This window comes from Chanodichthys erythropterus, chromosome 7 (genome assembly GCF_024489055.1).
Source record: "Chanodichthys erythropterus isolate Z2021 chromosome 7, ASM2448905v1, whole genome shotgun sequence".
Classification (NCBI taxonomy): domain Eukaryota; kingdom Metazoa; phylum Chordata; class Actinopteri; order Cypriniformes; family Xenocyprididae; genus Chanodichthys; species Chanodichthys erythropterus.
Genome location: NC_090227.1, coordinates 13030451 through 13057284, shown reverse-complemented (window position 1 = coordinate 13057284; position 26834 = coordinate 13030451). Strand labels below are relative to the sequence as shown.

General features: G+C 35.2%; 1 protein-coding gene across 3 annotated transcripts in view; it reads right to left on the bottom strand.

The window, feature by feature from the left end:
* Positions 1–22725, bottom strand: part of mafa (MAF bZIP transcription factor a) — a 143554-nt gene extending 120829 nt beyond the window's left edge. For 2 of the 3 annotated variants that reach the window (XM_067389026.1, XM_067389028.1), the window contains exons 1-2: positions 20527–22725; positions 13091–13153 (exon numbers count right to left, since the gene is read on the bottom strand). In XM_067389026.1, coding sequence (XP_067245127.1) covers positions 13126–13153; positions 20527–21500 — 1002 coding nt within the window. In that variant the 5' untranslated portion in view covers positions 21501–22725 and the 3' untranslated portion in view covers positions 13091–13125. Of the gene's footprint in view, positions 1–10781; positions 11019–13090; positions 13154–20526 lie in introns of those variants that run through there. The other variant, XM_067389027.1, reaches the window with a different exon arrangement.
* Positions 22726–26834: the final 4109 nt, after the last annotated feature.

Sequence of the window (26834 nt, the reverse complement as noted above, 5' to 3'; positions counted from 1 at the left end):
GCAGCGCACTGTGTGTACTTTGAGAGGACGCTAATTAATGCCGCTTTTATTTTTTACATAATTTTTAAATTGATTATTAAAATCTATCTGCGTACACTCGACATATTAAGAGAGAAAGAGAGAGAATGAGAATAGATAAAGGTGTGCGTTTGTGTGTTGTAAAGTCAAACGTGTGTATGTGCATCTATAGGTGGGCGTGGGGGATATGGGTGAAAAGAAATCTGATTGGCTACTTTGGTTTCGTTTTTTTCCACATATGAAAAATTACGTTACAAATAGTTAATGTTTAAAAACAGGCTCAAAATGAGCAAACGCTCTCTAAAACAGCTAAATTCGACTGAAACATTTGCAAAATGGCCTAAAACTATTGAGTAGAGTTGAAGAAATGAAGCTTTTCTGTAAAGGTTTTGGGAAAGGTTTATGGTTTCAAAGCATCAAGAGTGTCGAAAACAGTGCCATCTTGTGGCAGGTAAAATTTACAGCACCCAAAAACTTGAATGCGCAATTCCGCTGTTTTATCCATTAAGCACAAACAGCCTGACGACGCTAAATGTGTTTATTTCAATAATATAATTCACATATTAAATTTGGCAATAGATGAAATAGATAAAAAAAAACAATAATTATAATAATAATAATGCACACTGAGTTGTTTGAGGCAAGTAAATTGTTGTTATTTTATTGTAAATACTGTTTATATGACAGAACATATGATGATGTAGTATAGGCTACAGGTTTATATATTTAAAATGTTTAGTAAATGGATTTGAACTTCCATGGTGGTCTGGATTCAAACATTCTGACACGCAAAGTATTCACTTGACTGGAAAAAAATGCGACGCTTCGTTTCTCTGAAAACAATACCCACATTTCGGGACAAAGCTGCTCAGAGACAACGTAAAAAACAAAACAAAACAAAAATTTCACGAAGCATCAAGCACATCAGAGTGCAGTTACATGCATCAGATTTTCTAAATGGGGAACATGAAAGAGACAGTCGATCACTCGATTTGTACAGCATTAGATCGTTCCACCAACTCACTGATTGATTTAATCGGGTTTTGCGGACAGGAGGAGTTTCAGAGTTTAGAGATAAAATCCTGCAGGCGCCCCTGGTGCATGCTACCTTATATTTACCAGTTGTCATTTTACTTTAATAAAATTGAGATGTGTCATGAATGGGATTGGTACCAAAGGGTTTAACCAAAATCTTAATGTAGATATCAGCAACATTATTTTGCAGTAAGTTAGTAAACACTTGTCAGTCAACATTAATATTTGCAAGCCTCCAAGTTTGGTAGCAAATATGATTCCACGGTAAACCAGAGATATTAAAGTTGTTTTCCAGATTCTTGTCATTTATTGTACATGCTACCTTATATTTTTTTCAGTTTTCAGCTCAGCAACCTCGGTTTTGCATATTCTAAGCTAGCTACATATTCTGTCTGCTACATTCCCAGTATTAGCAAATGCTAGTCTGTTAACATGAATAACGTATTTGCAAGCCTCCAAGCATAGACGTCACATTTTAAATCCTACCTGTTGCCTTTCACCATCCACTTATTTAGCTGCTGTCGCATCCCTTGACATGTCATCTCCTTTTCCCTCTTTCTTTTTCTATTTTTAGCCCCCGATAGCTTTTTTGCTTTATCCATCTTTTTCGAGTTTTAATTACAACTCACTAACGTTACTGCTGCTCACTCAGCGCTACGCCCTGCTCACTCGCGATATTACCCTTCTATGTCTAAATTCTATGATGGAATCTTATGAGGGCACCGGCGCCTACTCTAGCCTGTTAGTCCTCTAAAATTTATATAACTTTTTTTTTTTTATGTATAACTTTTATATAAATTTATATAACTTGTATTATTTAAAAAAAAAATTAACCATCGCTTTGGCGCCCCCATGGTGCGGCGCCCCTATGCGCCGCATATAGCGCATACCCACTTTTTGCGCCACTGCTGCCAGCCGTGTTCATTAAGCTAACAAAGCAGAGGAGATCATCTTTGCCATCACCATCTTGTTTTCTCAACATCATTCCCTCTCAGAAGATACTCAGAACTTTTCAGAAGGCTATGAAACTGATTAACAGGACAATCCTGGTGCCCTTACATTTACCTCTTTACGCAACTCACAGCTGGATATAAAAGTAATAGAAAGGTGCTTGTAAGAGAATAATAGTGAACTGTTAATGTTAACTCATTGTGTTTTTGTTGCAGTGGTCAAAAATAAGGACCACACACTGAGCTTATTTGAACCGAGGCCTCAGTTTAATAATGTATGTTAAAAATGTTAATAATTCAATCAATTTAGATTATTGACAGTACTAATAATAATAATAAAAACGTTTAGAATTAAATTATTTAATAGTCTAGCAAATGTATCTTTGTGAATTCAGTTCTATAGTATTATTTCTGCAATGATGGTTTTGCTTTTATAATTTGTTGATTTTGGTCAGGATGCATTTTTTTCTGCATGTAAAATGATCAGCTGATTGTTGCCACTGTTATGTTTTCTGAGGTTATCAGTAGTGGTTAACTTATCAGTAAGTTCAATAAAAATTACTGGAAATGTATAGGTCAAAAGCTGAATCCTGTGTAAAGAATGAACACAGAAACAAAACTTGCATCTCTTATTAACATTAATGCGTTTAAATACAGCAGACTCATAATTTATTAATAGAAAAAATACCAATATTCACATTTCTTTAGTATATTTATGTATATTGCACTTCTAAATAATTAGTTGTAATAATACATAAGCAATTAATTGATTGTTAATTAAAATAACTGATTATGACAAGAAAATTACTTCCCTAAAATGATCATTTACAAACTTTTGGAGAGTATTATTTCCTGCACACCTGTTCAGATGTAACTTCAAACAATAATTGTTGTGAAATGAATTAAACTCTCTAAAAGATGGTAGACCACAGCTTTATAACACATGCCACAGAGTGCCTGTCTAACCCACTGCTGAAGGTTCATGACTATATCTCTCTAATTGTGTCCCATTACCCTGCAGGCAGACGGGTTCTGGAGAACTCTATAATGACCTCACATTTCAACTTTTGGCAGGAAATAGTCATGACCTTAAAAAAAAAGAGCACAATAATTACCCAAACAAAAGGCATGTGAGGATACTGTACAGAACAACAGCAGATATATATGCTAGATGCCTTTGGTAAAACAGCACTTATGAAGAGCTAGTTTAATTAGACACACAGAATAATACTAACAAGCAAATGATGGAAGGAGAGAGGCAGAGGAAGAGGGTCGACCGCGGGCATTGCTGGGGGAAACGGAGATGAAACTTCTCCTTGAATACATTTTACTAAATTCTGCTGATCAGCAAATTTAGGTGGGACCAAATGCATGTTAAGGTGCAAAGTTTTCTTTTCTTTCCTTTTTTTAACACATAAAAAAGAATTGGAAATGAATTGCCCACTGTACATTTCAAAGCTGCAACATACAATCCAGCATACAAATATGAGAAAGAAAATAGATGACGTTAATGAATAGTTGATGTTAAATATTTCTGGAAAGCTATATACTGCCATGTGACATGCTGAGAGCTGTATAATAGATTAATAACACTTAAATCATTCCTCATAAAAAAATAATAATAAATTAAAATTATTATTATTAATAATAAAAATAATAATAATAAAGTATAATTATACTCACACACAACTGATTAAATCTCACACTGTTACAGAGTACTATCCAGTGCCCAATGACTATTTATGTTGGCAGGGTATTTTAGAATATTTATTGGTTAATATTTTTCAGTGACTAGTGAAATTACATAATAACTGTATAATAAGAGTATAATAATAATTTTGTTGTCCTTTTGACAAATTCATTATTTTGTTGTTATCTGCAAACAGTGATAATTGCATTGTTTACAGCAATTTTATCCACTTGTCAAAAAAACAAAACTCAGATTTGGTGATTGGCAAGTGTTCATTTTGGACCAATTCAATATTTTGTAACTATGATTAATTAATCAGACCAATTTATAGTAGGTAGAACTAATGGCTAAAGTCAAAATTTCAAATTCAGCATACTTTGCTCTTTTAAAGAAAAGTCTTTTTACTCTCTTGAGGCCTTTAAGGAAAAGGGAAGTTAGGCTCTTCTACAAAACACACACACACGCACACGCACACACACACACACACACACACTGATCAGAAGCTCAGAATTGAAGCCACTAAGCTAAAATAAACTCGGGTGATGACGTTATTCAATGCATCGTACTGTACTCTGGCCTGACTGTACATAGATATCCATATTTTTAACCTTAAAGCCCAAATACAGCGTCTGCTGCCTGTACATCTAAATATAGACTGTCAACCTCCGTCTCTAGTTTCCTCCGCCTGGAGCAGGTGGCTGGAAGATCGGGCGGACACAGCAAGTCTGGGTCGTCCTGTCCTGCTGGAACACAGAGTGACCCTGGACCAGCATTGAATTGGACGGGTTTTGAATTAATTAATCACTTCAATAGTCTCTAACAGAGATATTATAGGAACATCTACAGAAAGTACTTGGACAGCAATGATCATCAAAACATAATTCTAAGAATTTGACATTTTTGTCAGTTTTAAACCATTTATTTTAATTATGTGATTGTTTACAGTAACATATTGGATTTTTTATTTATTTATTTTACTGATTTTTAAAACACTTTACAGATTTTTTAAACACTGACTGTACATGGACATTGTACAAAGTGACTTTCCATCTCTGTAGTAAATCAAGCCAAGCTGTTTTGTACAGCGCTTTTAAGTAATGCAGCTTTATAGAAAGTTGTGTTGTTATGCCAAAAACATTTTGGTGCCTGGGTGATGTGACAATATATATATATATATATATATATATATATATATATATATATATATATATATATATATATATATATATATATATATAAAATTGCATAAAAATTGTTGGAGAATTGGAGGTGCCACAATGTTAAGACAAAGTGCAACTGATGGAATTATCAAACTGTTATTCGCATTTTTATACGTCATATCATGAGATCCTGAAAAAACAGCAACTTTGCAGAAGTGAAGTCTGATGCACATGTGCATCTTCTCAAAAAAAAAAAAAAAAACCTCAGTGAGCCGTTTCTATGAGCAACCAACGTAAAGCAAACTGTGCAAGAGGAACTGACTGCAGCAGGATTGCAATTTTAGTTTTAATCATAAATTCAAAGCTTATAGCATGTTTTGAATTAACATATTTTTGCCATATGTATTATCTAAAGATAGTTGGTGATACCCAGTCTTTCATCAGATACAGGAGCAGGCTGATTTCATTTAAGTGCCCAGTTATTAGAGTTGTTACATTAAAAGAGATAGGTGTTGCAGAAATACAGAAGTGTGGTGGGTGTGATATATAGTGTTTTTGGCACCACCGTTAGCAGATGACACTCCATCAGCGAGACTGACCAGATCAGTGGAAGAAAAGTTTCAACCACCAGTCACATCTCACTTCACCCTCCCTATGGTCGATGTCGTGTGTTCACACTGTTCTCCCAGGGATTTGTTCGTTTTCTCCTACCTCAGCAATTACAGTGTCCTTTTGTCCCCCCACTGGTGAGTGAACTATTGCCATGTGCGATGGAGGAGTCAGGGCAGCCCATGAGGCGAACTTTCTTCAACACATGCACCAAAGTGTGTTTCTGTTTTTGTAGGTTAACTGAAGATTTTTTCACCTAAATACAATTTGGCACATCACGGTCACCTTGATGCAGTGTGTGTGTATGTTTTTCAGTAGATCTGAAGATGTTTATTAAAGCCAACATAAATTCAAAATTGACTACACTCTTAAAATTAAAGGTTCCAAACTGGCGTTTTTCGTAGCGATGCAATATAGTAACTATTTTGGGTTCCCCAAAGATCCTTTCTGTGAACCATTTTTTTTCTTCGAGTGAAGAACTTTTTAATAATCTGAAGAATCTTTTTTCACTACAATGAACCTTTTGTGCACTGTAATAACTTGCTTTGCTTCTGAAGAGACTTTGCTTTTAGGCTTACATCTCTGTGGTTGCTTACATTGCAACTAGCAGGTTCAGGAGTAGTCCAGCAAAATCGACTGCTAACTTGTAAAGTATTCTGGCTCCATTCAATATGGAGTCCCAATTTCCAATCAAATCACTGACCATCGTGATCTCATGAGAATACGTGTTTATTTTTATGTAAAGTGTCATTCTACTGCATGTATATTTACTTACGTTTTCATACACACAAAAACGTACAATATTGACGTATTTATAGAACTAAAACGTAAAATACTTGCGTACTGACTGCAATAAAATGTAAATTGTTTACATATCCAAGTGTGAATGTGTATGAATTCTCATGTATTAATATGAAAATCGTGGCATTGTTTTGATTCTATTGTAATACATTTTTTTAGTCACAATTATTAAATGCAGTTTATTAATATACTTAATATGAAATAACATTTCGAGCCTGGTCTCATTCGAAAAACGTACCTGTGTGAACGTTTTTGCGAGTCGAAAAAAAAAAAAGTACCAATACATAGCCTACATATCACTGCAGTTTCAATGTGAAATGTCCACTGAGTGGCACTAAAAGCATGCTAATTTTTTTGCCGGAACAGATAAATGTGAATATGGTACGTTTTTATGACGTTGGATTTTATATGAATCACCATAGTTCTGATTTGAAATTTTGTCCGGTGAGTGGCTCTAAAAGTATGCTCCATTATTTTTTAAAATAATGTACCACCAACACTACACCTAAACTTAGTATTATTAAAAGCAAATGTGAAATAAAATGCATCCGTAATTATGCCGTTTTAGCTTGTTTTGATCTCTCATCTTTAAGCTCTTTTACCATGACTCATTTTTCCCTGGATTTGACCCACGCCTTCCTCGTCCTAATGCCACGTTCCAACCTTCTACCCGTGAAAGTGCACTGGAACAGCAGTCAAACCCGTGACGTCCCACCCGTGAACTCGTACTACATCGATGTACTCCTAGTTCCGCGCTCTGATGTCACATAGCCCACTAAAACAACAGTGGCAGCCCCTATGGATGCGGTGTTTATGCAAGTGGTACAAGGTGAGAAATAGAATTTAGGACAATATAATGTTGCAATCAAATTAATAATAATAGAATAATGATAAATAATACACACACGATTATGTATTACAATGTTATGTGTCTGAAACGATAAGTAGTATGTCGTTAAAGTATATCGCCACAATTCCTTGCACTCAGGCAGTTTGGCGTGACTTGCCTCGAACGACAAGGTCATGAGTCCTGGTTTGAAGTCGTGACTTACGGGCTCAAAAACCTGCCTGGAACACAGCATAAGTCCAACTCCGTATCAGTTGAGCTACCGAGCAAGCACAGCCTATATCAGAAAAGCGAAACATATGGAGCTGGTTAACCGATGCAAAGTCCAAAATATATTCGTTACAAATCGCGCACTCTGGTAAAAAGCGCTTTGAAGTCATAACATATTTAACATTTTACATAACATTATTAATCCATAATCTGACCCTGTAATTGTGACTGATTAAAAGCGCTTGCTGTTCTACTGCCTCTAGTGTTCATTTCTTTTGGAAACTTTTGCGACTCATGAAAACGTTGCCACAGGTATGTCTTTCCATGAGACTAAGTTGAACATTTCTGTTTGCGACTTGTGCTACAAACTCGTTTTGGAGGATTACAAAATGTTAAACAAGACTACACTTTAAAACCTTAAAATGAAATGAACATTTCTGTAATTGTTTAACCATTTTGTAATATTTAGTTTGTTTACTGTCTGACACAGAATTAAGGCATTTTCTCCTATGCAGAGACTGACAACCCTGTTGAAAAAAAAAAAAAAAAAACAGCATATGCTGGTAAGGTAGGTTTTGAAGCTGGTATGTTGGTTTGAGCTGGTTTATGCTGGTCCAATGCTGGTCCATGCTGGTACTATGCTGGTCCAGGACCAGCTTAGGACCATACAAAATAAAAAAAATCAGCATATGCTGGTTAAGGTAGGTTTTGAAGCTGGTATGCTGGTTTATGCTGGTCCTATGCTGGTCAAGTGCTGGTCCTATGATGGTTCTATGCTGGCTCATGCTGGTCCTGGACCAGCATAGTACCAGCATGGACCAGCATTGGACCAGCATAGGACCAGCACTTGACCAGCTCAAACCAGCATACCAGCTTCAAAACCTACCTTAACAAGCATATGCTGTTTTATTTTTATTTTTTTATTTTTTTATGCTGGTAAGGTAGGTTTTGAAGCTGGTATGCTGGTCCTATGCTGGTCCTATGCTGGTCCAGGACCAGCTTAGGACCAGCATGAGCCAGCATAGAACCAGCATAGGACCAGCACTTGACCAGCATAAACCAGCTCAAACCAGCATACCAGCTTCAAAACCTACCTTAACCAGCATAATGCTGTTTTTTGATTTTTTTTTTTTTTTAGTTATGGTGGTAAGGTAGGTTTTGAAGCTGGTATGCTGGTTTGAGCTAGTTTATGCTGGTCCTATGCTTGTCCAATGCTGGTACTATGCTGGTCCAGGACCAGCATGAGCCAGCATAGACCCAGCATAGGACCAACACTTGACCAGCATAAACCAGCTCAAACCAGCATACCAGATTCAAAACCTACCTTAACCAGCATAATGCTGTTTTTTTTTTTTTTTTTTTTTTTTTTTTATGGTGGTAAGGTAGGTTTTGAAGCTGGTATGCTGGTTTGAGCTAGTTTATGCTGGTCCTATGCTTGTCCAATGCTGGTACTATGCTGGTCCAGGACCAGCATAGACCCAGCATAGGACCAGCACTTGACCAGCATAAACCAGCTCAAACCAGCATACCAGATTCAAAACCTACCTTAACCAGCATATGCTGTTTTTTTCAACAGGAGTACAACCATAAGATACACCAAAACACAACATAAATTCAGGAATCACATCAATTTTATTTGTTCGCTGTACTCCAAATCTTTAGAATCCATATTTGCAAGGAACAGATCCAAATTCAACCCTTTATCCAGCGATCATCATCTTCATTCTCAGCAGCGACCATCATGATCAAAGCCCTCGCTCGTTATGATTCAAATTTGAAAGTTGCACCACTGGTTTATGGCACTGATATCGAACGCTTATTGGCTGTCTCACCTGATTCGTCACAGATTGCAACATGCCGTGTTTTAGTGGATTGACATTTTAAATGAGTGCGTGCCTTCACGGAGAGAAGCCAGATTCATATTTTAATGTATTAATAACTTTCTGCTCTGTACCCCATTAAAAAAAAAAAAAAACTATTACCACCAGAGAAGACTGCGACTCATCATCATTTCAGCAAATTTTGGTACCACTTTCGACATTTTCTAAATAAATAAATTTTTGTGATTATGCTTGTTTGTCTGTTCTTTTATGTATAACAGTACGTAGTTTTAATAAATTGTTATGGGTAGGTTTAGGTGTAGGATTAGCAGCTCAAAATATCATTTTAATGCTATATTGTTGCTAAAATTGTCATTTCCCTACACATTTCTGTCCATTTATGTTTTCTTATTTTAATATTCTGTATTTATTTTTATTTATTTAAGGTTGGGGTTTAGGGATCTTACTGTTATCTATACAATGATAAAAGGGAAATTATACATAAATCTTGATGACATGAAAGATTCATAAATATCTATTTTTTTTTTTTTGCTGTAAAAACGTAAGCATACTTCGTTTAAATGCTGCCAATATGTCCATATTGTACATTTTAGCACCTATCCAAATGTACAAAAGTGTAAGTTTTGTGTCTTTACATACTAACATTGAGACCAGGCTGGATTGACAAACATACTAATCAGTCCCTAAACCAGTGCTGTAGTACTCAAGACCATTTTTTATAGTCTTGGTCTTGTCATGGACTTTAGAGCATTCTTGATTCTGAATACTCAGGTCTTTGCCTTGACTCTGACTCGAATGAGCTGACCTACAACACCGCCCTAAACATCCGAACCAACAAGGTGTGCATTTCCCAAAAGCATCGTAAGCCAACTATGATCACAAGTTTACTAAATTAGTTCAATTATTGAGTGTTTTCCAAAACCATAGTTCCAACAAATATTAACGAATAGCATTGAAAATAGCATTGCAAATTTGCGTGGTTTTAACTCTAGGAAAACAGCTGTGACTAGCTAGTCAGTTTCTACAATGACACATTGCACTACGATGGCAAGTTAGATAGCAAGTTACATCATTGTATGGGAAACACGCTTCAGATTGGGACTTCAACCACATTCTTATCAACCAATCATTGCCCTCTGATTTTAAGAGTAGGTTTCAGTTGTTTTGTTTACTGTATTGTTTAAGTTAGGATTGTTTGAAAGGAAACGTCAAACTCTTATGACAAAATTACACGGAATGACACCCACAATCGCAGTGGAAAGCTGAGTCATGTGACAAAAAAGTTTCCTTGCTAAAGACAAGAATTATTCTCCTTTCTTATACTAATACAAAGCTTACGTAGAAAGGCTAATCATTGTTCACTTGTGTTTTCTTAAATACATGGATAAAGTCTCTTTATGGTAACAACATGCACTATGCCAGTCCCAGTCCTAGACTGTGTCCAAATCCTGTAAAATGCTGCTTTCTCAGGCAGTATAACAAGGTAGGAAGACAGATCCAAAACCAATGTTTGTGTAACATCCTGTCTACTAAGATGCCTTCATCATTTTGGTTTCAGAAGACCCACACTCCTGTGTGCGATAACAGTGCAGGTTTATGTAAGACATCTATCATCATGTTTTTCATTCCTGTGTTCTCTGTGTCCTGTCATTCCTCAGTGTTTATCCAGCAAATTTCCTCGGCCGCCTCTAAAGGGCAACTAATTCACAGCTGCTCCGATGGCTGTTGGAAACAACAGCACTTAAAGCACTTCATTGAACGCTGATTTGTCCTTGTCATCTCCGACAGCTCCGTCTCATTTTTCCCTGGCGGAGTTAAGTGAGGCTGGAGCCTGGCCAGCCCTGATCCTGTGCTCTACTTAAAGACAATGGGGACGGGAACACAGAGCATTATGGGAAGGACGACATGACATTAACATCTCATCCTCATTATAAAGATTAGTATGAGAGAGAAAGAGGAACATGCTAAATGGACATTGGATTTGAAGTGAGGGAAAACTAAAGGGTAAACCTTCAACAGACCTGACAAAGATTCAAGAACATCTGGGTAAACTCTTTACCTTGTTCATCATTTAAAGGTGAAGAGTTAGAGTTTTTTTTTTTTTTTTTTTTTTGGATTTCAAATACTTTCGGTAACACTTTATTTGTGTCATAGTTACACATTACTACATGTACTTACTATAGTAATAACAGTATATTTTGCATAATTGCAAGTAACTAACCTAAACCAAAACCTAACCTGTAACTCTATAGTAACTACATGTAATTAATTAATAGTACTAGTAATTACAATATAACTACCGTACTGCAAAATAAAGTGTAACCATACTTTCTTCTATTCCATCTTAATATGCACAGACAAACAACTATAAGTAAACAATTCGCAGGTTAATTTCCCTGAAAGTGGAAACAATGTGACTGTGTGCGAATGGTGCTGTGGCATTTATTTGAACACCCCGACCATTTCAAAAATAAAACTGACACAACCATTTGTTTGAGTTGGGGCAGAACTATCTTTTTTGCCTAAAAAATGGCAGAAGGAGGAGAGCTTGGGAAACAAGTTTGAAACAATCGTAATCCAGTTTGCTTATTTAACGTCGGCATGAAGTTGTGATAGTTTTTTCTTTCTGATTTTGACGTATATCCGAGTGAATGGCTTTGAGACCAAGACAAAATATAGGGCGGACTCTCAACTGACTGACAGGTTGTCCCACTCTCGCACCAGTAAACACGTCACCAGAGAAGAGTCATTTCAAAAGGAATGGGAAGTTATTTTGATTAAAGATTATGAGGCCACATGGAAAAAAAAAAAAAAAAAAAAAAAAAAAAAAAAAAATGGCATGCACAGATAAATAATTTATAATAAATACTGCAATATTTTTGTCAATTGTAATTTAATGGTTTAATTTAATGGCTTCATTTTTATTAAAAGTATTATTAAAAGAGGACACGGGAAATGCTGCACAGATATCCACATTCATAAGCACCACTGTGCACCACATTGTAAGTACTGTACTGTAAGTACGATGTAAAGCAGCTCTGAATCTGACTCATCCATTCAGATTAAACCTAAATCTATCCATTTTATTTCGTACATTTGTTTTATATATATATATATATATATATATATATATATATATATATATATATATATATATATATATATATATATATGCATTTAAATTCAAAACATAGGACACAAGATCTTCAACTTTTTGTCTTGTTCTAAAAGGCACAACGCCTTTGAATCAATCACGGTTGGTTGGGCCGCAGTGTACATGGAGAACTTTGGTCACTAAAAGCCCTTTTATGATTCAGCAATGTTCCACACAAACACCTTAATCCCTGACAGCTCTGAGAACAGCCCCTACCCAGGAGCGAGGTGCACGAGGTGCTCCAGTGAGATGTCATTGGTGTAGTCCTACAAGAGTACACACTGAGCCTGGAGAAAGATGGATTGTGCTTCAACTGGGCTTACAGAAATCCATCACCCCAGCACTGAGAGTTCGGCCTATGGGAAGGTGAATTTACACTTGCTTTTACTCAAGTGTAAAGTGAGAAAAATGTTTCGTACAGCACTTTAGGAAGCACCAGCCTAACTGTAAGGTATACATCAGGTAAAGCATTAGGTACTGTCAATGTTATTTTAAAATCAAAATGTAGATTGCCCTATAATTCAGGCGCAATGAGATACAGAGTTGAAAGGATCACTGCATTTTATCATTTTATCATTTGATATATATATATATATATATATATATATATATATAGATATATATATATAAATATATATATAGATATATATATATATATATATCTATAACATTGAATTTAAAATCATGATGCTAATTTTGTGTTCATTTCCAGACTGGCAATTTTTGTTTGTTTGCTTTTTGTAATGTGTCAGAGATACAGGTGGAATTGTTTTACCTCACTCATCAAGGCCAGGATTAGAGAGCTCACGGTCACAGATGAAGGAACTTTCTAGATGACCTGAGAGAGAGAGAGAGAGAGAGGAGGGGGGAGGGGGAAGATGTCATAATACATAAACTAAATGGAAAATTGATTTTGCTGTGTTTTAACACATTGTTTCTAAATGATCTTTGTGAAGAGATTGTACTAAGCTGAATTTATATTATTATATTATTGAAATATATTATATAACAACATGAACAGTCAGAGACAAATAACTGCAAGTTGTTCATATTTGATTAATCTGCGCTGGAAAAAAGCTTCATCTGACATTATTATTTTTCTGATTAATAGGTTTCACTGAGGTGTGCATCTATAATGAAATAACAGAAGATGCAACAATCTATTCTTCAGTCTAGTTTTACAGTAATTAAATAATGCTTCATCCATTAGCCATTTAATTTGGAAAGTGACATCCAATATTTTTGTTTATAAAGTTGACATGTCCTGCAGTAGGACATGTTATATATTTTGCCTCAGAAGCTTCTCACTTTATATGGTCCTGTGTCAAAAAAGGAATTTTAAAAGTAAAATTTTTCAATGTAGTCTAATATTCCAATAATATGATGAATACCACAATATTGATGTTTGTTTTAAGAGAAATGTTTTTAGACAATTATTTTCCACTGTTCAGTCTACATTTCCACTCGCACTTTCAAGACATAAATATTTCAAACACGCATACACACTCACATACAGTCAGGTTGTATAATGTGATCTGCACCTATACATCAGCCTGCAGAAAATAATAATAATACAAATTAAATTATTTTAACACCACTTTGTTTTCATGCTATAATTAAAGTGTGACAGTATGGTGTGTGATGAACATAGTTTTTGTCATGCATTTTGTCATCCCAATACAATGTAATATACACATTACACTCCAGATATTTTAATCTCATTGTGACATACAGTCGTAATAAATGATCGCTTCAAAACGAGTTCTTCCTAAACAGCAATACGAGAATATGCTGTTTAGGAAGAAAATGTAAAACTGATCTAAAATTGTCAGGTTATATCAAACCTAAATGTCAAATTTACCTCACATAAAGAACAAGTTTAATGTAATGATTTAAAGGCAAAAGACACATACACTACACCTATCACCCAGTGAGGCGATGAAAAAAAAAAAAAGAATGCTAAAAAAAAAATAAAAACAGAAATTATTAAGATTTAAAATAAACAGCATTCAGTTTTATTGACACTGGAGGACAAAGATTATTTATAGGCTTTAAGTCAGCTACAGTAAATCAACATGCACGGACGTTTAACAAGGAAATGCAAGTATCGCATGTACTTTAAGGGCCATAGCTGGTCTCTGCATAAAGAAGAACAAGAGTTCCACAGAAATGTTTCTATGACTATTTTGATTAATTTTAAACATAAAAATGATCACCAATTGCTGAAGAAAAATAGATGTCTAAATTACAAATTTGATAATTTTGCAAAAAATATAGGATGCATTGTGTTTATTTGTAATGCTGTCTGTAGATGCAATAAAACATTTAAGCTATACATCACAATGATCAGCTTCGAAAACATTTTTCCCCCCATGAATGAAATGAAAACTGACAATATAGCATTTATATCAAAAGCTCAACACTAACCATTTATAAAATAAAAGAATAAAATGTTCAGACATTAATTAATATTAATCACAGTGACTTTATTTTATACATTTGCAAATGTATAAAATTACTCGAGAGTACCGAAGAGTTCATTATCAAATAACAGAAAGATTCTGAATGATGAAGATGATGAAGATTACTGATGATTTTACAAAGCGCACAGAAAATGCCAGCAAATGTATTCTCTCTATTCTCTCTACATTTTGGAGTAGAGACATTTATTGACAAATGTCAACACACTTTCAGCTTACAAAAAAGAACCTCTTTATTAAAAAAGAAAGCTGTATGATGAATTATACTGTCTAAATTAAAGGTAATATTTATCTAAACTGATGTTCATTACACATTATTGTAAAACAACTGTTTTAATTGTAAACTAATTTAATAATAATTTAAAAATAGATCTCACAGTCCAGATAAAAGACTAAGTAAAGACCTTTTATCCGATGATGTCTCACTCGCGCTCTGTATCACACATGCATCATTTTCATCTTTATTGCATCTGTGCATCGCTGGAAAACCCCAATACTCTGACACACAGTTTCAAAGTGTGTGCACATCTTTCCGAGAGCTCTTTCAAGTTCACCCGCGTCACCCACAAGCCAAAAGACTTCCAAAACTGCTCTGTTCATCCATCCATCTATCCATCTATCTATCATGAGTGTCATGACGTAACATCTACACCAACAGAAGTGCAGCGCAGCCAGCAACAAACATGGATATTGACAACAATGTAATTGCATTCAGTCAACTAATCAAAATAATGCAAAATCACTGGGCAAAATTTGATGAACAAATCTGTTAGACGTTAGCTGATTAAAAGTGAAAATGGATGAAAGGTAGCTGTGTATCCATAGGAAGAGTGTCATGCCTATATGTGTATGTGTATGACTTAAGGACTGGTACAGGAAATGAATAAGGTCTCCCCTGAGGGTAAAGATCTCTGTAATGACTGTGCGCGTTTCTACATCTCTCTCACTGACCTCCACGCATCCTCTGTACACACACACTATGAAATACTCCTTCACTAATGCTTGGATTTGCTTTTACAGAGACTCAGTGCAACATTCTTTGATTGATTTAATGAAGAGATTAGCTGGCTCATTTTGTGTCTCATTCTCAGGTTGCAATTGAAGGCTGCATATATCATCAAGGATGTCTTATTTAAGAAAAGTAACTATAATAAAATTGACTGTCATTCCATGTGAGGTGTAAAATACATATATTTCTTACTTTGCAATCTAACGGTTACTTTTCTTAAATGAGACGACCTCGATGACGTATACAGCCTTCAAATGCGACTTCCGGAGTATGCAGCCTCCAAAATGAGATGCAGCTATAGTTTCCCCCTTCTCTTCCACAATGAATAAAGATAATAAAATAATAATAATCACCCCACTTTATATTAGGTAGCCTTAACTACTATGTACGTACATTTAAATTAATCATTTGATACAATGCACTTATTGTGTACATACATGTTTTTTACATTTGTAATTATATTTTAAAAATACCTGCATGTAATTACATCTGCAATAAATTTCTGTAATTACATCTATAATTACACTGTTGACACATCCCTTACACCTTAACCCACCCTTAAACCTACCCATACCACCAAACCTGTCCCTAACCTTACCCGTATCCCACCTCAATAGCAGCAAAAGTGTTTTACAATACAATATGAACATAAGTACATTGTTCTTATTTTTTTTTAAGTAAGCACATAGTAGTTAAAGCCACCTAATATAAAGTGGGACCATAATAATAAATAAATAAATAAAGGTTTTTATAAAATGAAATCATTGTGTAGGAATTGTAACAGCAAGATTTTACATACCGTAAAGAGTAAATGTTTTAGGAAAATATAAATACATTTCAAACTGAAGAAAGCAATGAGAAAGCAAATGAATGTAGTGTTTGAACTTGTGTTTTCCTTAATTTCTTCAGAAGATGTTTAGAGTTTTGGCAACTCAAAGTATTAAAACTGAACATTTTCCATTAAGTACGCATGACAGACAGATTTGTTATAAATTGCAGGTTTTGCATCCATGCTAAAAACCCAGTATGGACACTGCTGCAGCAATACAGATTTATAATTTATAATTTTTTAATAGCTCAAGCTGGACCCTTTCAGAGCAATTAATCATTGGGAAAATCATTTCAACACTCTCTTGCCTGATCTCTTGTTCCCTTCTCCACAGCTCTGTTTCAGGAGAGGTGGACGATAAAGCCGCTTCCTTCACATGAAGGAAGGGTGGAGAATCAGTAAATAAAGAACAAATCTATGAACAAACTGAGCACTCTGAATCTTGATTAAGAATAAAGATATATTTAATTAGACATTTCTTTGTGTGCACCTATTTTTTGTATATGTCTTGAGTTTTTTTTCTAATGATTTTTAATACTAATGTCCTTACATCAGTGGTGGTCAGATCGTGACTTTGGAATTATAAGGTTCTATCTGCATTCTGAGCAGTTTTGAGATATTGAACTTCAAAGTTTTTACATTACATACCTTGTGGATAGACAAAAAAAAAAAAGTACCCAGCTTAAAATAATATATATATATATATATATTTTTATATATATATATATATATATATATATATATATATAAAAACATCACATAATGGAAGTAAGTTGACACAGAATAGGAACATGTGAATAACTCAATTTTGACAAGATTTGTCAGATAGAACCTTATAATTCCAAGCTGATGACATGTCTAACAGTGGAAAAAGTCTTGCACACATACAGGATGTGAATGTTCAGTCCGACCTCCAAAAACACTTTCACTAGTGTACAGTGGTTCTCAACTGATGTTGCTTCAGGACCCAGATCAAGGTTTGAGCCAACTCAGTACCTAATTTGTTTTTCATACAAAGGTAAACAAAATGTCCTTAAAAAATCAATCTGAGTTTATCAACTATTTACGCCCAGCAATATTCAAAATTATTAACACAAGACGATGAATAGGAAAATGGAACATTCTGTATACATTGAAAAACTATAGCATAGTTTGCGCAAATTTGTGGATGTGGCTTAATTTTCTCTGTGTTTTACTATTTGCATTTAGCACAGACTTTTTCCTGCTGTCCGCCACACTATCAGAACACGCCTACGACTCACCATACACATACTCGATGCCTCTTGCTCGATGCTCATACAGCTCTGCCCTCAAATAAACATGCATGCCCCATGCAGATGCATAAACATGCTGTTCTTTGATAACTGCACTACAACCATTTACATTCACTGTTAAATGACTCTCTTATATTTGTAACTCAAGACCTAAACAACATAGCTGTTCCAGGAGTTTCACATCTGTGCAACACAGCACACATAGCCTGCACCCATGCAGTTAAAAGAGTTTACTTTCATTAAGTAATCCACAATTTCTCTTGTGAGACACTAAATTAAAGGTAAAAAGGTGACACCTACAGTGACGCTATAACTTCATTCTAAACATAAAGCAAAGTCCAATGCACTGAGACAGTGTCAAACTTTGGAATGTTAGAGCATTGTCTGCAATAAAATAAAAACTCCATTAAACATTATGTGCTAGTGCAGCTCTGTAATTCTGTGGTCTTTTCCAGACAATACTTATGAGTTTATGATAGTGTTTGTAGTAAAATTGTCATATATCTTGAGAAAATTAGCGCTCTGTGGTGTTAGCAAATGGTTGTCCTTTGAGCCAAACAACTATATGATAACAGCGAATGCTATTTACATAGTTTCAGGAGTCTGAATCTTACGATAGATAATCAATTTTTGAGACGCCAAACATGTTTAGTGCAATACATGCACTGGATAAGACAAAAAAAAAAAAAAAAAAAAAAAAATCATGCTTCTAGCAAGAATTATGATCAAAACAACTAATGGTCATTAAAAAAACCTAATACAACTTTAACAAACAACATCCAGAGAAAACAGACTTTAAGTGGCCCAAATTGCATTTTTATTGCATATCATATAATTGTATGAAATGAAAATAAGCATATATGAACATCACATATGGTTAGTGGGTAAAATAATTTTGCACAGCAAAATATATATGAAAAAAATAATAATTAACATAGGTTTAAGAATTTATTGATGAACGCTATATCCTGATTTTATACAAGCAGGGTATCAATCCCTGACCATAAAACAATGTCCAGACATTTTAATATTGATTACTACATTATTGCCATGTAAATAATGAATTTATTAACAACAAGAAAGAAAGAAAGAAAGAAAGAAAGAAAGAAAGAAAGAAAGAAAGAAAGAAAGAAAGAAAGAAAGAAAGAAAGAAAGAAAGAAAGAAAGAAAGAAAGAAAGAAAGAATCGAGTCCTGCTTGACAATATATAACTAAATAAGATTATATCCTTTAGTTTTCAGCAAAGCCATAACGGGTGCCTTTTAAATTAGCGTTCTAGATAGATTCCAATATGTGATATATAATTTGCTACAAGCTACATTTAGTGCAACTCATTCCAAATAGGTCAGACTTTATATCAAATATTTTTTTTTTCTTTTCTGAATGCATGATTTTCCATGTTGACTTGAAATTCTACTTTAATACTTTGGTTTTAAAATACAGTAAATGGCAGGCTACAACATGAACTACAACTGTCAAACTGCTGTTTTCACTGCAAGTACATGCTGCAAAAAAGCTCAAGTTACGCATGATAAAAATCCAGCTGTATGCAAACTTGGAGCCTTCCCAAAATTCTAACAAAATGAACAGGCAACATCTAAACTCTAAGTCACTCTTCCTTCTTCGTGTCAACCTGTGGCATGGGCTACCTTCAACTGTTTTTATATGATGCAAAAAAAAAAAAAAAAAAAGTAGTTCATTCCATTCCATTTTTATCAAAATGCAAATGTTTGACATTAAATACACAAACCGCTTTTAGCAACAACATTGTTTAAGTCCCAGAGGGAGAATTCCTTTCAGAAACCAGGTCCTTGTTCTTTCCCTCGAAATACTGCTTCCAGTTGGCTCTCAACAGAGAATTAAATGTATGGAAACTGCATGGATCAACTTTTTCATGGGGAGGATGATGACATGATGCTCCTTTCACTTTTTTAGTCCGTATTCCAAAAAAGTGATCGGGAAATGAAAGAAATGTATGAATGCCATGCTGAGCAGAAGTTCTTTTCCAAGTAGAAGTTCATTTTCAAGCGCATAAAAAACGGAGGGGAATAAAGAAAGAACAAAAAGACCATACATGTCCAGCATGCAGGCACTTCAATGACATGTCTCTTTATATAGCAATAATGTCTCTCATGTAAAGTCACAAAACAGCAAGCAGAAGGCATGAGATGATAATGGGGGAAAATCCTCTGACTTTGGCAAAAAAGCAAAAAAAGCAAAAAAAAAAAAAATAAATAATAATATATATATATATATATATATATATATATATATATATATATATATATATATATATATATATATATATATGGCAATAAAAAAATGCAAAAGGTGAATGAAGGTCAATATTATGAGTGTAAATGCATACACATCAAAATATTAACTAATTTAAAAGAATAATATAAATGCATATAAAGAAAAAAAAAAGTTTGGTTGCACAACAAGCCCCCAAAACTCAAGAACTGATTCAGTTCTTTATAAAAGCGATAAAAAAGTTGTCAGCCTTGATCTTACAACCCCCAAAACAATGAGAGATAGAAAAAAAAAACTTTTAAAAACTTTATTTATTTATTTTTTAGCCTTTTTTTTTTTTTTTTTTTTTTTTTTTCAGGGAACTCACATGAAAAACTCCGGGGATGAGGGGTTGTTGTCGCTGCTCGATGAGTTTTCTCGAAAGCCGCTGCTCACCAGCTTCTCGTACTTCTCTTTGTACGCGTCTCTCTCACGCACCAGTCTGGAGATCTCTTGTTTAAGGTGGTCCACCTGCTGCATGAGCTGGGTCTTCTCACCCTCTAGTACGTGCCTCTGTTGGACCCTCTTGTAGCGACACGACTGGGCATAGCCTCTGTTTTTAAGGGTTCTCCTCTTCTGTTTGAGTCGGATCACCTCCTCTTTGCTGACGCCGCGCAGCTGCCGGTTGAGCTCACGCACGGACATGGTAACGAGTTGCTCGTCCGAGAAGCGATCGTCCAGGTGGCTGTGCTGGTGGTGGATGGCAGAGGAGTTGTTGCTGGACGGGACCCCGGGAGTTTGGTGCTGCTGGTGGTGGCTGTGGTGATGATGATGGTGCTGGTGGTGAGGTGCCCCGTTCTGCGCTGCAGCGGCGGCAATGACTGCAGACACCACCGCAGCTGCGGATCCCATCTCCTCCCCGGCCATGGCGCCTCCCGGTCCGGCTGCGCTACTAAACTGCTGCCCCCTTGCATAGCCGTCGAAGCTCTGGAGCTGATGTGTGCTGTTAATCAGCGCTTCAACCGCGTCCTCGGGACTGAAGCCCAACGCCTCGGGGTTGAGCTGCTGCTGATAACCGGTCATCCAGTAGAAATCCTCCAGGTGCGCCTTCTGCTCGCTCCCGGAGCCAGGGCTGGGCGCCGAGAAGCTTGGCGAAGGGGGAACTGAGCTGCAGGGCGTGCTCATCGGGGTGGAAGACAGGGAGCCCCCGGCGATTAGGCGGCTGCACTGGTTGATGCTGCGATCGGGCTCCAGTGGCTCTTTCTTCACCTCAAACTTCATCAGATCGAAGTCATTAACATATTCCATGGCCAGGGGACTGGTGGGCAGGTCGGAGCTGCTCAGTGCCAGCTCTGATGCCATCCTCTTGCTGCTGACCGTCCTCCAGAGCGGGTGAAGAGCAGCTGTCAAAGCGGGCTGGGTCGGAAGAGAGTGAGCCAGCTTGATGATGTTTAAATGCTTTACTCTTTGCAGGAAAACAGATACTGCACAGGACTTTTCAGTGCTCTCCTAACTCCAGATTATGAGCTCTCCTTGGCAAAGTCTATTGCAAAAATGCATTGGATCTCTTTCTCTTCTCTTTACATGTGGATTTCGGCGGCCGTGTATTTCAAACATTTAACACTTTGGTGACTCCTCAAGAGCAGAAATCATCGTGGTTAAACGGGTAAGTGTAACGTGAAATACGTGCGCTAAATGCTGCTGACACAAATCGAGCTGAGAGAGTTTTTAAACTCGACCCACTACAGAAGAGTTTAAAAGCATTGCTGAGTTTTATAGCTGCCGTGACGTCAGGTTCCCACCGGCCAATGGGATCGCTAGATCTGAGAGCTCCTTAACATATGGGTTCGGAAACCAAAACTTTTCTCGTCAGCTGACTGTCATTTTGGAAATGCAGGAGGAAAGAGTTGAATGGGCATCGAACATTTAACTCTTTCGTCCTACTCTTTGCAAAATATAAAATCAAATTGCTTTAGTAACACTAAATTTATTTCAGTTCACTGACAGTTATATATATAGCCTACGTTTCGCCTATATTCTACAGATCCTTTTAATTCAAAGCATTTCTTACATTTTAACTATTACGCAGTCATGTTAGAATGATAACTTTAAATGATATCTGCGAAATTATATCTTTAAATTATTTGGTGTACCAAGTTTATCATTAAGAAACTTACATTCGCATTATAGTTGTCATTTTTAATTCCGATTAATAATAATAAAAATCAAATAATTGACAAAGTTAATGATGTTCTTGGTTGAAGTATGGGCATTTTGAAAACTCAACAGTGCCACCTCTTGGGAAAAAAGAGAAGTGTGTATGTGTGTGTGTAGGTGTGTGTGTGTGTGTGTGTGTGTGTCTACTTAACAATATTTTTGAGACAAATTTGTACCAACAAAAAGCTAAATCTGACAAAACTTCCTAAAACCTCCTATGAGGGACATCCACATTTGTAAAAACAGTATACAAATAAGATGAATAAAGGTTTATTTGTTTGTGTTTTATGTAAAAATGCAGAATGTTTTAGGGTTAGGTTATAGTATTTATAACTAGCTCAATATAAAAACAGTAGAAGTCTATGTAATGACCCCGTTTAGACCTAGTGGGGGATATATTGAGACTATTAGAAAGTGAAACTTTATATTCACCTTTATGTAGAATAAAAACAAATAACAAGACTGAACACAACAACATTTGCATGATAGTATATGCAAGATTGTCTATTCTTTTTGGGATGGACAATCAGATGCATCTGTTCATATATATATATATATATATATATATATATATATATATATATATATATATATATATATATATATATATATATATATATATGTATATATATATATATATATATAAATATAATGCAAAGTCCACTGTACAGATGTTTTATCATGTACATGAAATATGCTTGATGAGTGAACATCTCAGGTTACAAGTCAAAATATTATTTAATATAACTAAATCAATCTGACTACATTAGCTAAAGTGATTTCTAAATGTCAGATAAGGCAAAAATAGTTCCTCAAGGTAATGGAAATTTTCACTCAAATCTGCACCCATTTTTACCCAGAGAAGGACCTGAACTACATTAGCCTTTAGTTCAGTGATCAACCAGATGATTCAAGCATAGATCAAGAGAACAGCTATAAAACTTGTTTATCAGTTATGTGAGATTTGCCTCATCTAGTCATACATTAAACTACTCTTCTGTTCATTGCTCTTTTACTGGAGGTCAGGGGTCGATTACGGCAGTATTTCTTAGTGATTTTTCTCTCCCTTTCATTTTTTGAGTATTCAGTTAGCAGGAGCACATTATCTGAACAAAGTCATTTTTTGCTTTGCATAATATACCTGTCTGATTAATTAATGATCCTGTCTTGATCTTTAATTTCATGGTTCTTATGCTCTCTTCTTTTCTAAATTCCAATTAAAAGCTCAGTGCCATGCTCTGTAGAATAGTACCAAAAAAAATCAATGAGGATGTGTTCATGCAATGACGAGTTGCCCATTTTGGAAAACTCTTATGTGAAATGCGTTAGGCTTGACATTGCACCAACCATTTCATACCCTGCACAAAAGCATATAATCATTTACTCAGTATCTTTTCTGGCAAAGTCTATAATCTCATTCTTGGGACCCTTGGTATTTTTAGAGGTTGGACGAGTGTAATGATCTCTCCAGCCGCTGGCCAGGAATGATTACATCAATAGCTGTTACTGTATGTGTATGTGCACTGTATTTACATTAGCTTAACTCTGCATTTTTTCTTTATATGCCCTGGAAAAACAATGCTGTTTGTTGAACTAAGTAATTAAATTAGTGTATAAAATTAGACAAATTAAAACTAAGAACACATTATATTGTTAATTTATTTTTCTTTACAAAACATTGTATTAGAGAGAAACAATAAAACAGATTTCCCTCATACAGTACTGTACATTCCATATATTACATTTGGAAGATAGCCTCACAACAGATTATGTGTTAATCTGATAATTTTGCTTCATAACAGCAAATAATCAAATTTTGCTTTGCTTAAATTTGTTGCAGCATGTGTTCTAACCAGTCATTTGTCTGTCCACACTGAAAGGGAAAAGACTGCCCAACACCACACAATCACAGCCAGTCTGAAAAAATGTAATGTTTAATATAAAGATGTTTGAGAAAGGATTTTGGACCAATGAGATTTTACTGTTGGCCTGACAACTCTAGTGGCAACTAGAACTGACAATAATGCCATCATGACATTACAAAACTCTTCTATTAACTGAGAAGAGATATATTTTCCATTGCTTCCAATCAGTAACACATAGCATTTTAACATTACTGCTTATTTGCATTATTATTTGCAATCAAGTTGTGTTCTCCAAGTCTCCCAAAAAAAAAGAAAAAAAAAAAAAAAGAAAAAAAAAAAGATATATATAATTATTATTACAGAGACATATAGCTTTATAGCTTCCTGAAGTACATGGAAAATAGTATCATAAAAATATAGCATAATCTCAAAAGATTTAATTTACTTGTATTGGTATTACATGGATGGATAGTATATTTTCTATTTCTTTTTAAACCACACATACACCCACACTTAGGGATATTGTTGTACTGTATATTGTACTGTACCACATGGTGTATGTCACTTCAGTGTCTGCAGTTGAGTATATATATATATATATATATATATATATATATATATATATATATATATATATATGTATACACACACATACATTTTTTTTAAACACTTTTGTTTTGCTTAACTTATTAATTTGCAATTTAATTTTAAAAATTACTATGTAATGATGTGGAGCTATACCAATGACCTGGGCAGATCTGTGTACAAACAATTCAATAAAAAGTCAAAACAAAGTTTATATTCTTGTATCCAAATATCCTTAGTTTGATTGAAAAGACAAGAGGCTATTACATAAGACAAAACACACCATGGAATTGCATAAAAACTTAACAGGACTTTCAGCATGCAACAACATTTGATATGAATTTTACATTTACATTACAATTAATTTCCATTCACGAGATATAACCAAAATAAAATATAAGCTTTCCTATATTCAGCTTTCTATTATAACTAGGTCGCACAAAGGCTCAGATGTGGGACCTATCTGAAAAGTGTGGGAGATGCATTTTAAATAGGCCACCAATCTCTCTTAAAAATATGATACGCGCAAAATTCAAGGTACATGTAATGCATATAATTTGAAAGCATAACAACTGAACGTCTAAAATTATAAATTAGAATTAAACCATTGCCAGACGAACGTGTTTGACCATTGCGCTCGCCCCTTTTGCAGCATCTCGTGCATGACATGGCACTCGAGTTGTTCTCAAGTTCTAAAAACGCAGCACTCAAGTTTAAATACATTTTGAAAAATGCGTCTTGAGACCTTGCTTTTTTCTCAATTCCACTACCTACATCTCGCGTTTTTTAAAGCAAAAATGTGTTCTTTGAGAAAAAGACTAACAATAATGAGGTCCAAGGTTAAGAAATGTTGCTAAAATCTTTCTCTATTTAGTCAAACCTACAACAATAATAAGATCATGTCTTCACTCATGTCTTGTGCGACTGGATGTTAGGGCTTATGAATAATAATCAAGTTGCCTGTATTCACCCAAACTGATTTGCTGAAATCATAATGTGTAAGGTGAAAGGGAATTGCCACTTATAGACTTGTGCTAGCAGCAGAGGATTCTTCTTGGTCTTAAAGCCTTCCTTGAAGGCTATGTTCGCAAATCAACAAAAAAAAAAAAAAAAGAAAAAAAAAAGAAAAGAAAGAAGATTAGCTCTCAATGTAGATTTTGATACACGGTATGCATATATATTCTCTCATATTCAGGTAGGCATAGGCCTACGCAAAATATTGGACAAACTGTGTCCCAAATGGGTTTATACGCAACAGTTTGCAACTGCACTGAGGGCTTACCCCACAGTTCAACCACAGATGCAACAAAATAATGCTTAGCAAATTACTGTAATCTTGATTCTATCAAAGCACATTGGTATAAGAAAATAAAAAAAATGATAAGCATCAAGGTCAAGGAGAGGATATGACTCCATGACCTCAAAGTCACTCCATTTGCAGTCTAGCAAAAGCCCAAATAATGAAAGCCCTCATTCTTCATCACTTAAAGACAGCAGGGTGTGCTCCGGACAACATAAACATTCATTCATTCATTCATTCATTCATTCATTCATTTAGCAGATGCTTTTATACAGAGCAGCTTACAATATAGGAATATTCAAAAGAGCAATTCGGGACCGAGCCAAACAATATTCATAGTGTACATTGCCAGGATTATAAGAAGGCTAGACTAGGACATACAGTGAAATCATACAATGACCAGTGGCCCTATTTTAACGATCTAAGGGCATGGTCTAAAGCGCATAGTGGCCAGTATCTTCCTGTTTCCAATGCAATGGGAAGATCCTCGAAATTCTCGATGGGGTTAATGAACAGTCACTGTAAAAGGATGCATACCTAGAGAACTTTCTCACTAGGTATGCAAAGGGTACTGCCCCAGTGACAAGCTGTTGTACCCCTAAAGGTAAACTTTAGCACTTTTTTTCTCCCCCCCCCCCCTCTCAGAAAAAGAAAAAGAAAAAAAAGCCACAAAAGCTGTTACTGAGACGGTACCATTCAAAAAGGTTCTAATATGTACCTTTGAGGTAC